General features: G+C 37.5%; 1 protein-coding gene across 2 annotated transcripts in view; it reads right to left on the bottom strand.

Annotated features, from left to right (window-relative positions):
• Positions 1–13870, bottom strand: part of LOC129721701 (uncharacterized) — a 42468-nt gene that overhangs the window by 17416 nt on the left and 11182 nt on the right. For both annotated transcript variants that reach the window (XM_055674586.1, XM_055674587.1), the window contains exon 2: positions 7805–7850. In XM_055674586.1, coding sequence (XP_055530561.1) covers positions 7805–7850 — 46 coding nt within the window. The remainder of the gene's footprint in view (positions 1–7804; positions 7851–13870) is intronic.

Here is a 13870-nt window from a genome sequence, read left to right as displayed (position 1 = left end):
TAATTCTTCCAATTAGGCATCTTGAAAAACAATTCAAAATTTGCAACAATGGATTGCGTGGCGTCCCGGCTAGATAACATTTAAATTTACACTCAGTTTTTGCATTTATGTGCACCCGAAGTTCGTACTAAGAAAATACAGTAACGTGGAGTTGTTCAGCACTGCACAGCCTTCGCTTCGAATAAGTGCAAAAATAAAATATATCAAAATAACTATTTTACAGTACACTGTGGGTTCAGTTCATACTTGTAACGATTAAACATAATTCAGTACCGTGATAAAATTATGTTAAATTTAAAACGTACGTCAAGAGACGGTTTCTCATCAAAATTGACCTTACAATAGTGCCAAAATGCAACACAAAGAGGTTTGACTGCCCGCCTCAGTCGCTGAACAAGTGGGTTACTACTCACGAAGCCCAAATGTTACAAATAGGGTAAGGCCGCTGCGTCGTCGTAACGCAAAAACATTAGCGGTAGACATACTGCCATTGGGGTGGGGCTGGGGGAGATACTACAGAAGCCCGTCTGCGTGGAAAATTATGACCGGCGGTCTGTGGTCATTGTGGTGGAAATTGTTGTTGTTTTCTTTCTCTGCTTCTCGATGCAGTTCGCTGTGTGCAAAACCAAATCTGAATGAAGCAGAAGGGTCTCTTTTCACCTTCTTTCTTTTGCGCTTCGCGATGTTTTAGAGGCAAACGTCATAAACATGGATTGTGTTGCGTACGGTCAGGAACGGCAAGGTGTATATGAACATCGACATGAATACCGCAAACATCTGCTAAGGCCGGGAAATGACGGTTGCATAATATTAGTAACGTGGATTTACCAATAGTTTGATGGGTTCCCGGAAAAAAAAAACAGATTTTTATGCTGTTATTCTTACTGGGCGAAAATCATGATCGGACCAATTTAGGCGATTTTAAAGGTACATGGAGTTTTAGTTACATTTTCACCATTATTATCTCTAATCATATATCAAAATACGTTCATCGGAACAATCTATTTGTCTAGTTTACAGAAACAACATGTTGCAGCAAATCCGAATTGAATTTGTTCAAATATATCGTTATTTTCTGATCATAGAATTTGTATCATGATCGGACCAAAAAATGTATCATAAGCATCAGTCATTTTATTTCTGATTTATTTAAATTCAAGTTTTTTTTAAGATAGACAATTTAATTGCCTTAAATTGTTCTTAACATTTCGAAATGGGCACTCTTAAGTATAAATGTCGAAGATAAAAAATAAAAATTAAAATGAAATAATTTATAAACGTTGCCAAAAATGTTCAATTCTTGTTGAGTAATTTATGGCTTTTATGGTAATCATATTCACGAGACAAACTTTCAATCACCATCAGTAGCAGCATTGCAGTTTTGATTGCATGCGAATGAAAGTCATGCCCGCTGCAATGATAGACGACGAGAAACTACCGGTGCTCTGCTCCACATATACTCTACGGTACTGTTGCTTTTGCCAGCATGTTTTCTGTCAAGACATCAGTTTCTCTTACGCTCTAACAGCAGGCTTAGAAATTGTTCAAGAAAAGGGGTTGTTTCAAACTTTTCGGAAAACCTTTACCTTCAAGACATCAAATTATTCTTGGTTCATAGAAGCACAGAACAGATATGCAACTTCGAACAAAGCTCTGCAGCAAATTGGTGCCCAAGCTTTCGCATTCATTTTTAGCTGTTCCATCCTACATTGATTTTACAGTGCATCGTTCGAACAGTTCGCTCCAATAGTTTGAACATGCACCAAAAAACTATTTTTTTTTTGCTTTAATAACCAGGCAAAAAGGTGATCTTGAATAGTTGAATCTATCAAAATCAAGTTCACAGGACCGACCGCACTTCACACAGGACCGCATTCAAGAGATCTTTGAAGTGGAAATTCAGTAACAATTCACAATCAACGTCAATAGAACAAATTAAACTAAAAATCTTTCAATCATTCAAACATTGTCTAACAAATTTTCTTGGATCGTACACCTCACGACTGTTGAAACTTTTTTAACCTGTTAGTTGATTTACTTGAATATTTTCGTTGGACTTGGAAACCGAATTTCTCGATCAACGACAATATTTTTTTCTCGTACCGTTTTTTTTTACCTAACATTGCTAGAAATGCATATCAGACGCGCTGTACCAGCACTGCTTACGACATTAGGTACAACTAAAAAAATAATTGTCGTTAGTCAAGATATTCAGTTTTCAACTTGGGCAACAATGAAATTCATTAAAAATATATCTACTTAAAAACCGTTGCACGTATGCGGGTGGCACTGTACGTTTATCATGAAAAGGCACCCTCGCTATACCAGCACCGGGGAGAACAAAGGATTCTCTCGACGAAAAAGCGGCGAGAGCTCATACGGTCCTTTTGTTGAATGAATGGAATATAAGCGTGATGAAATTTCGAGTGTAAAATGCATTCTCTCCACTGCTAGATAGTTAGCCTATAGGATAGAGAGAAGACGTAGAACTCACCGTTATGGTAACTGTCACACCAAAACGGCGGGTTCCCCCGCCAAAATAAGCTCTGCGATGTTATTTTGCGTGACTTTTTCAATATTATATGTTTAGGGACCCAAACACATCTCACGTAACACGAATTAAACCGTATGGCAGTAAAGCGTATATCAAACATGTTTAAATTTAATATGTGTTAGAGTCACATTCCGATTCGGAACTTGACCTTCTGTTTACTATACACAGACTTCGCAGCTAACCGTTGAGTGTACAGGACAATTGTGGGGCTAGCGCTGCGATCCTACTAACACTAACAGTCTCTCCCGAGTCAAGACTCGAACCTACGATGAATGGCTTGTTAGGCCAGCATCGTACCTCGAGAGCTGGGGTTCGAAAAACATTAACAATTCTTTTTTTTTTAAATTGTACTTGCACACAAGTTGTTACGTAAACTAGCAAGTCCCTTTTTTCATCGCAACTTGATTGCAATACTTTGTGTCAAAACTTTCGAAACTTTAAAGGCCTTCCAGCCGTTTTGGTGTGAGCTTAATGGAAGTGAGTGTCATGGCGTCTCTCTTTTCTATAGGCTTTCTACTGCTAGATGTCGATACTTAAAATAAAGAGATTCTGTCTCATTTTTGGTTCTTCAGTTGAACAGATGTGATAGAAGCAAAGATAAGTTGACCTATTGGGACGGGGAGACTCTGTTAATTTTTTTTGGATATTGATACAGAGAATATCACAGGGAATGGTTGGTGTCTATTCATGTCGTCTGTGCTAAGAATACTCGCATGTGATTAGTTCATTTTTCGCGTAAATTTGTCTTTGACACTTTTTATCGATTTTTACCGCTTTGCAATGAAAAAATAATGATTACTTGCGTATTACAAAATTGTTCAACATTTTATCTATCCACCAACATATTGGTTATTGTTATCCATCATGCGGTTACACTGTTACTATCATTTGAAATCTGACGCAACATTTGCCAGTTTCATTTCCAATTTTACAGAATGCATGCCAGTATAGAAAACAAAGACGTAGTCCCACGACAAAACTTTTTTAACAGAAACTTCTCCATAATTTGTGGTGAAATCCATCATTATATCAAACACACGTAAAGTGAAGCGGTGAAGTATAAGAAGTGAGCTGGTCCGATCATGATACTAAACAGGCCTTCACATTTCACCAATAATTGCAACTTCGAAGCAAATATTGCGCTCAAGAAGTGTTCCTCTACATCAGTGGTTCTCAACCCTTTTTTGTTCGCGTATTCCTTGGCGATATTTTCCAGATCAATCGTACCCCCTGGCTTGGAATGTTCCCGCAGATTGGGAGAGAGCAGTGGTAGATCATGTTGTAGTAGTCTAGTTTAGGTTTCAAATTAAATTATGATTTGTTTGAATGCTACAGTCATGTTTTAAGAGCAAGTTTGAACAACAAATGAAGTATTATATACAAAATGCTTTTTTCGTCATTACTGATTTTCCTTTCGCATACCCCCTGAAGGCTTTTGATTCCTTTATCGCTGCTTGAAACAAGGCATTTAAGCAATGCTCAAAAATGGATAATTTTCTACAACTTTTTGCCTTTCTCCTAGAAAGGTATAGCAATCACTTGCAAAGGGCCGAATGGCATATATCACTCGACTCAGCTCGACGAGCTGAGCATTTTCTGTATGTATGTGTGTGTATGTGCAGATTTTTATTCTCACTCACTTTTCTCAGAGATGGCTGGACCGATTTTCATGAAATTAATTGCAAATGAAAGGTCTAGTTGCCCCATAAGACCCTATTAAATTTCATTATAATCGGATTTTTAGTTTAGAGGTTATGTATCGAAATGTAAAAATCATGAAACATCATTATCTCGAAAACTACACAACCGATTTGAACAAAATTGGTTTCAAATAAACGGGCTACCTGAAAACCCTTAACTTTTGAATTTCATAAAGATTGGACATATTTTTCAAAAGTTATGAAAAGAAACGTGTTCTAAGGCTGTTCAATCTCACTCATGTTTCTCAGAGATGGCTGGACCGATCTTCATAAAATCAATGTCAAATGGAAGGTCCAGTTGCCCCATGAGACCCTATTGATTTGTTTTGTAATCGGACTGTTACTTTACCTGTTATGTTCAAAAATGTGAAATTCAGTTATGAAAAGGAACATATTCCGAAGACTACTTAAACTCGGCCATTTTTGGCTGTTTTTTCTGCCAAAAATGGCCGATTTCCGTCTAACATGAGTATCTCTGGATCTAGAATGATACACAGCAGCTGAAATCGACCACAGACTCAATTTTGGATTCTAGGTTGGCGACCTCCGGTTCTTGGGAAACAGCCGAAAATGATCGAATAACACCCAATATGGGTGTTTCTCCAACCAGAAACCAGAAGTTGCCATCCTGCAACTCATGATGGTGTCTGAGGTCAATTTTTAGCTTCTTGCAACATTCTGGCTCCGGAGATACTCATGTTGGGTGGTATTTGGTCACTTTGGGCTGTTTTTCAGAAACCGAAAGTCGTGATTTTGGACTTTAAAATTGCCTTTGAAATCAATTTCTATCATCTGGGAGTTATTCTGGTTCCGAAAACATTCATATTGCATGCTATTTGGTCATTTCCGGATGTTTGCCAGACATCGGAAGCCACCATCTTAAAATTCACGATTGTGTCTGTGATCAATTTTTAGCTTCTGTGCATCTTTCTGGTACCGCAGATACTCATATTTAATGGGAATCGTCCATTTCAGGCTGTTTTTCAGAAACTGGAAGTTGCAATCTTACAATTCAAAATGTTGTCTGAGGTCGATTTGTAGTTCCAGTGCTTCATTCCGATTTCGGAAATACCCATATTGGGTGGTATTTGGTCGTTTTCCGCTGTTTTTCCGAAACCGGAAGTTGCCATTTCGGATTACATAATGGCATTTGGAGACAATTTCTGGATTGAACGTCATACTGGTTAAAGCAACACTCGTATTGGGAGGTATTTAGTCATTTTCAGCTGTTTTTTAGAAAAAAATGTTGCCTGAGGTCGATTATGGAACAAATTTGTTACCACTAAAACATTCACCTGCCAAATATGGTTCCATTTAGTTGATTAGCTCGCGAGATGTGCAGAAATTTGTGCACCACTATGGACAGATTTGTATTTTCTTGATTGGTTATTGAGCTGTGCGAAATTTGCGTTTCATTCGTATAGGACCCCTCACTTATAGAAGAGGGAGGGGTGTCAAACCATTATGCACATATTTGTAACTTCTTAAAACATTTACCTGCCAAATTTGGTTTCATTTCGTTGGTTAACTCTCGAGATGTACAGCAATTTGTGTCAACCCCTCCCTTCCAGGAAATGGAGGGGTATTAAACCATTATGCACATATTTGTTACCTCCAAAAACATTCACATGCTAAATTTGGTTCCATTTTCTCGGTTAGTTTTCGAGATACGCAGAAATTTGTGTTTTACTTGTATGGCACCCGCCCTTCAAAAGGAAGGAGGGGTGTCAAATTATTATGGACACATTTTTAACCACTTAAAAAATTTACCTGCCAAATTTGGTTCCCTTTAGTTGATTAGTTCTCGAGATGTGCAGAAATTTGTGTTTCATTTGTAAGGAACCCCTCCCTTCCAGAAAAGGGAGGGGCGTCCAACTATTATGGACATATTTTTTACCCCTTAAAACATCCACATGCCAAAATCGGTTTCATTTGCTTGGTTTGTTCTTGAGTTGTGAAGAAATTTATGTTTCATTTGTATGGGACCCCTCCCTTCCAGAAGAGGGAGGGGTCTCAAACTATCATAGGAACCTTTATCGGCATCTAAAATCCCTACATACAAATTTTCACGTCGATCGGTTCGGTAGTTTTCAAGCCTATATGGATCAAACAGACAGGCAGGTGTTTTGTGAAATTCAAACAGAAGTATCTGTTCTCTAGGTTTTTCTCTCTCACAACTTGTTTTCAGATTGCAAAACTATGTTAGCAAACTTTAAAAATAATCAAATAAAGTTACCAAGCGAGGTACGCTAGTCCATTAGCCCCGAACCTATTTTAAGCAGTTTCCATCCGTTTTGCAGGCGTTTTTTTTTTCAGCACCCGAAGTGGCTCCTGAATAGCTGCAATATAGGTCGATTTGTTTCAAATGGTGATTTCTGTGTGATTTCTTTTTGATTTACGGTATTTCTTATATTCGTAAGACAGCAAAGTTTTCGTTTCCATCATTGAAATTGTCGATATTGATCAAAATTCAGGAGTTTAAGGCCTGTTTTCTTCGACTGATTAAAATAGACGCCGCTGCATGCAGATTCTGTAACGTTACTTCGGCCCAAAAATCTGTAAAATAAAGATTAATCTGTATATGTGGCATCCCTGCCTGGAATCGTTCATTAGTTGCTGCAAATTTGTTCTTCGACTCAACATGTTACTTTCAATATTCTTACTCGCATGCAAGTTCTCCATGAAACTCTGCCGATCGTTTCAACCCCTGATTCACCAACAGAAGAAGACTGAATCATTCTGAATCATTAGAACACAATGAAATCAGTTATTTTAAAGTTCACTTAGATGCAACAAAACTATGGGAATGTCTTTTACATGAACTGAATGAATTCCACACATACATCGCTTCTTCGATGAAGAATGTTAGAAAATATTGCGGCATTATTTTTCAGTGTCCAACGACTTAGCTCACAAGCAAGTCAATTATTTTGAAATCAAGTTAGACATGAAATCTGTTAAAAATAAAAGTTTAAATTATCTGTTTAAAAAAGCTTAGGTTTACCTAAAGCTGTCACAATCATAAGAAATTCAATTGGTGTGTGGTTAAAACTGTTTTCGATAAAGAAGAGTTGGAGCAATACAAAATGTTATCCTGAAAGTTCATGACAATTTGATGTATAGATACGAGATTATTGTGACGATGGATGAGATAAAAAAAAATATCAAAATAACACTAACAAACATAACCTCTTCTAATGAAAACAAAAAATGCAATTACGCTTGTATGCCTTCAAATTCAACATACCTAGTTTAAAAATAAATCATACCGCATAGTTGATTCGAACAATGGAAGAAAAATTACGTTCAGGTTGAAATAAAAACAACCTCGAGCAAGTATTAATCAATCATAGACGTATGTTAAACCTGCGTATGCGTCATTCTTTGAATGGCAATTCAAGATGCTCTAATTTTCATGCTCGGTTTGCACCCGCACTATACTCTATCTCATTGAACATCCGTAGGTAAGCAGCAGAATGTGATCTCGGACTGTATGCCGGCAGATATACGGACAGACCTGGCAGATAGCCGGTCTGGACTAATAACTCACCTGTGCCGCCACTATGATGAAAGCACACCACCCAACGTGACGTAACCTGAAACAATGAGAAATATTTGTTGTTATTAGATTTTTCATTCTCTGTGCTGAAGTTTCGTAGTTTTTCACCGCGAGTCGAAGGAAGTTTTTATTTCTTTTTCTTCTCTCTCTTGCCGACTTTTCTTGTTTGTCTCAGGCCTATAATGCGAACCCATTTGACATGAGGAATGACCTGCACTGCAACGGATAGCCATGCATGGATCGGCCTCAGATGGATAAGCGCACGTTGCAACAGCTTTATTTCGCACCAGACAGCCAAAAACCTCGAGCATTGGCGCTATCGTGTGGTCATTCATAGTTCAGAGCTAGTGGCCGGATATTATTCAAGATTTCAAAGTTATGGGTCTGATTTCGGTGCGCTATGGATAAGAAAATGCAAAATCTGAATCGGATGTGCATGTGGAATAATAGAGCAGTTCAACATTGCCAACTAGTGCTGATTTCATTATCCGAAAAGATTTGCTAACTTGTGATTTGCTGTACAACAAGATGTTTGTTTAGCGAAAGACGGATATAGGATTTTTGTGTAATTAGCGACAAAAAATCACTCAAAAGTTCTCAAAACGACGGTTTGATTACTAAAACTATATAGATTATTATCTTAAGTAAAACATGTGAATGAAGTTGAAATTACTGGAAAAAAATAACGTGACATGAAAAATGATCTCGTAACCTCGAGATCAATGAAACACACTTCACACCCAGTTACAATAATTAGTGCCTACAACTGCATTCCGTATTTTACGAGCGGATACGAAACGCAATCATTGCGATAATTAAAGGCAAAATTGGCTTAGCTACCGGATTGTTAGAATAATTTCAAACGATCGTAATCATTGAAAAACATCATAAACGAGCGAACCGGAACACCGATATAATAACCCAAACAGCAAACCCCGCTTCCGGTTCAGCGGTCGCGCGTGGCCAGAACGAGGACCGTAGTACGCTTGATCGAGTTGTCATCCACCAGAATGATCCTCCACGGTTCAACAGCGCAGTCGTTAGTTCATTCGCAGACGGAATCAACGTCCCAGTAATCATCGAAAGTGCCCGGTGTACCTTCCGGCTTGACGCGACCGACCGAAGCCAGTGATTTACACCTTCGCTAGCATAATTTTCTCGACCCAAGTGATCTAGTTTTTTTTGTATGGCGCGGGAGGAACTACGGTGTGCTACTTTACTTACCATGCAGTTGATCCGATTAGTTTTATGCTTGCATAAGCTGGACGCATTGCAATGGCTTTCTGTGAAGCAAAGAGTTTATTTTTTGACAATGGTGTTTCTATATAAAATTTTAAATAACATGCTGCCTCGCTATTTGTGTGATCGGATTGATAGAGGAAGTGATTTTCATAGGTACAACACTAGAAACGCGGTTGATGCTAGAACACCACATTTTTTAATCGGAAGATCACAGAACTCTCTGTTGTACAAAGGAATTAACTTTTTCAATTCGATGCCAAGACAGGTTAAACGTTCAGCAACAATGGCGGAGTTTAGGAGGCTTTGTATTTCACACATAAAGTCTGTTTTGTAGACAGATTATATAGATTTTTTTGTAAATTAATGACGAAGATTGTAAAATTTAAATATTTTTTTTTCTATTTATTGGGTACATAAGGTTATTATGTTTACTGATGATGATGGATTTTTGTTTGAATATAGTTATATAGTATTAAATAGTAGAGTTAAAAAAGAGAGTCGGCTACACATGTTTGAGCCACGCGCGCGAAGACTGACATAGACAATCTGGATATTGAATACATCAGGTTTCAATCCCTGAAATTGAAACAAAAAGCATGTCGGGTTGATAAGTTGCTTTTTGGTTTGTAATAGTATATATGCTGTTATTTTCATTTTCTACATTTATCTGTTTTTACGATTTAGTACAAAGGGTTGGGAGAAAAAACTGAAAAGGCTTGGGTTTGCCTGTGGACTGTAGAGCTCGTTATCGAGAATTATAGAAACATAGGATCTCTCTCGTAGTTCTGGATCGTTATCCAGAACCAATTCTGATTAGTTAACGCTCCTAAATGTTAGGTTCAATTCCTAACCAAGTCCAGATAATTTTCGGGTTGGAAACGTTCTGGATGAGCCTTGGATCAATGTTATTGGAAATTCGTTTTTTTTTTAATTTATTTTCAAATTATTGGTATTCTATTGAAGGGTTACTATGTCTGTATTAATAACCAGTCCGTTATTAATTTGTCAACTGGTTACATTGTATGACTCTATATAATATATTACTTAGATAAATCGACCAGCTCAAACCGATGTAGGGGTATGAGGTGGGACCATCATCATCATCATCAACAATGCGGATTAACCTTGATGCGGTTATCGATCTTAAAATCAAGAACAATCGTTACTTAACTCGTTACTACAGGCAAAAGTTGCATGATATAAATTACATTGTTATTTTGCAAAATCACCACATTTTTTGTTTACGATTATATGATGGAGATGAATTTCTAAAATGTATTGATAGAAACTAGTTATGATGTATGTTCGAAACGCACAGATCATTTATTTTGAAGAACTATGGATCTCCCAGATGGTCTCGAGGTACGATGCTTGCCTAAAAAGCCACGTTCGAGTCTTAGCTCGGGAGAGACTGTTAGTGTCAGTAGGATCGTAGCGCCAGCTCCGCAATTGTCCTGTACACTAAACAGTTGGCTGCGAAGTCTGTGTATAACAAACAGAAGGTCAAATTCCGAATCGGAACGTAGCACCAAGGCTTTGCTTTGCCCGCTATGGAACATAGACTAACAACTAAAACGTTCCAAAACATATTTTTACAACAATTCGAGGGGTACCAATGTTTAAGTTGAGTTATAGCACAGTCATTTTTAGGCGGTGAATTTACCATAGCAGTAGAACACAACAATTCCGATGCAAAATTGCTGCTTTATTTTTTGGTTCCCTGATTTCTCACTAAGTTTTCGATAAAATGAAAAAAAAGTGGTTGATAATGAAATAGGAAAATCTATATTTCAAGATGTTTGTAACCAAACTAGAACTTTTTTTGGGAATATTTTTACTCTAATTATTTCGATATTTGGAAGAATTAAAATAGAAATATTAATTCTTCGAAATATTCATTATAAAATGTTTCAATACTGTCAAAAATCGAGCAAATCTATCTATTAGTTTAACACACCACGTAAGCATAAAAAAAAACAATTTATGCATTTTTTATGCAGGGCACGTGAGTATAGATAGATTGTGCACATCTAAGCACGAAAAGATTTTTATCCCAGCTTCGAATATAGTCGTTTAACTTATTAACACTTTTTTATTTTGTTTAAAATTGATCCTACAATCGGAATCTAAATTATATGACAGTTGTCAAACCTATAATATGCTATTTAGTACAAATTTGGTTCTGTGCTGTTCGTCGCTCCCTCCATCAGTTGAATTTTTATGACCTTTTTCAGCTTTACTCAGACGCAAATATAAAATAGAATAACTGAGAAACTAATGTAAGCTAAGCTAAGCTCTGCGCGCATTACCATCTATTCGGCCCTCCACGATTTGCTTATGCTGTGCGCGTTGTTCTACTACGCTGCTCCTGGAAATGAATGACTCCGTTAGTTTCCCGAATACAGCTTGTACGGTACGATGCTACTGTTGTTAGTTCCCTCAGTGAGGTGAGGTGGTAAAATTCGAGCCTCCCACCTGGTTTCGTATCTAGAACGAATCAAAATTGTGGCTGCTTTGCTTTGCTGACACGGTGAACTGTTGAGCTAGTGCCAGGGGAGTTGTGGGCCGCATACCATTGCCGACCGTGTCGTACCGAACGTGCCCTACCAAGAAGCTTTTGCGGTGTGACGAATTATCACGGCTGTGATTTGTGTTATTATTTTTTTTCTAGTCTTGAATTATGCGATAGACACTGAATGTTTTGCAGCGGGTCAATCTTTCGCCGCGAGCACCGAGCGGTGATAGTGCGCTGATTTTGACAGTAGAGACTCTCCGGATGGATGAGCCTCCGACCAAGAAAATAACAAATTGTTGTAAAAAGTAGACTGTTTCGCGGTGGGTGGTTTTCTTCATGACTTATCATCGAGAGGGAAGGTGTAATTGTGAATAGGTACCTATATTTTTTCTAGTGACAACTAGTACAACCTGTTTTTAAATCATAATTAGATTGATGGTTTTTGTTTGGCCTGTATTCTGTTTCTATATAGGACAACCCAGTTAAGCGGTGCCTAGAAATTAGTGCTGGGACTATCCGGATATCCGGCATAGAATATCCGACAAATATTCAAAGTCCGGATCAACCGGATATCCGGATATTATTCGACAGGATATCCGGATTTTCGGATAGTCGGGTATCCGGATATACGGATTCTGTATCCGAACATAGTTTAAAGAGAATTATGTAAATAATTACTTACGAGGGGGTGGGAGATTGAGAAAAAGCTATTTCTAGAGAAACATTTAAAAAAGTCCTATCTGCTTTGATCAATTTTTTGATCGATCACTTTCATTCAATCACCACAACATATTTAACACCTTTTATGACAAGTTATTTGCACCAGTTGATGGCGGAGGGATCCCTCTAACCTTCTGAACGAAAACCACGCTTGGGAGAGTCACTAAAGTTAAGCCATTACCAAAATGAAAGGACGCACCGGAAAAACGATAAAAGCAGATAGGACCATTTGAAATGTTTATCTAGATTTGTCGTGTTATGTTTTAATTGACCTACATTTTAATTTTTAAGGACGACACGCTTGTTTTATTTTTCGAGAACGCGTTTTGTTCGGAAACATTTCGGCAGCCTACCTAATAATATATTAAAATAATTAACTGTTTTGCCTAAAATCAAAACCTGAACTCTATCTAATATACGCTTTATTTCATCAATGCTCGTTTACAGTTGTACGGAATTGTACTACCGATGAGATGTCTGCTTTTGCACCGTGAGGGCATCACAGACCAAATCTTCACTACAAAGGACGATAAATAATATTTTCTACCAAGACAGCCCAGGTAACACACGTTGTTATGGAACAGTTGAGATAACTCCTCTCATACAACCTTCAGTTATGGATTTCAATTGACATTACCTTTTCCATGACGTCTCTATTACCAGAAAAGCGCAAAAAATAAACGTTACTAGAACAAGTACTGGTACTGTATTATATAACTTCATGAAAGCAAGCCAACTTGTTAAACTGAAGATGCAAAATACATCTCGAGTACCAATACGGTAAAAATACGTTGAAAATAGATTTTTTCGAGTTGTAATTGCTAACTAATCAAAACATCGTTGACGCAAGCATAAAACAATCAATAAAGAAAAAAAAGAGTGACTATGGCGTTTCAACCATTAGATCAACCATTTGATGCTTTTAATACAAAGTTCTACGTGCGCGTTAAATTTCATGGTGAAACATTGCGTTTCACTTCTGAAAAAATCATGCGCCATTCATTGGATATGGATATGGTTCTCTATTTGTCATTCAGTGAAAAATCGGTGCAAAATGTTCGCTGATTCATTTAATTGCGTAGAGTCAATTTAGCCCACCACTGCATGGGCATAGTTCGTAAACAACTATCTGACATCTCTTTCTTACGTGTATAGAAAATCGCAATGGTTCCTTTTTTCCTGGGTAGATCTGCACTGACCCAGTGGAATAAAGAAATTTGCGCATTCGTGGGTCAAAATTCGCCATAACAAGGCGTATGCGCAAATGTGTTGCTATGACAACATTAATTCAGCGCATGCGCAAATGTGTTGTTATGCGTAGTGCAACTAGATCGATAATCGCTTTTGTCAGTGACACTTTCAAATAATTATAAATTGTTGATAAAAAGTAATGTTCAACCTTTCAAAATTAATTGTATCTGTCGCTTGAATATTCAAATTGTTTTCGCATAGTTTCAACGTTATCTAGACATGAAATATAACAAAACTATACAACGTTGTCAGATTTAAGGTAACAAAAATTGGAATGAAATTGGTTGCACTGAAAGCGTTTTGTTTATCTTTTCATGGCGCATTTTGAC

This window comes from Wyeomyia smithii, chromosome 2 (assembly GCF_029784165.1).
Source record: "Wyeomyia smithii strain HCP4-BCI-WySm-NY-G18 chromosome 2, ASM2978416v1, whole genome shotgun sequence".
In the NCBI taxonomy this organism is placed as follows: domain Eukaryota; kingdom Metazoa; phylum Arthropoda; class Insecta; order Diptera; family Culicidae; genus Wyeomyia; species Wyeomyia smithii.
The sequence above is the reverse complement of the archived record's forward strand: the minus strand, read 5'-3'. Positions and strand labels throughout refer to the sequence as shown.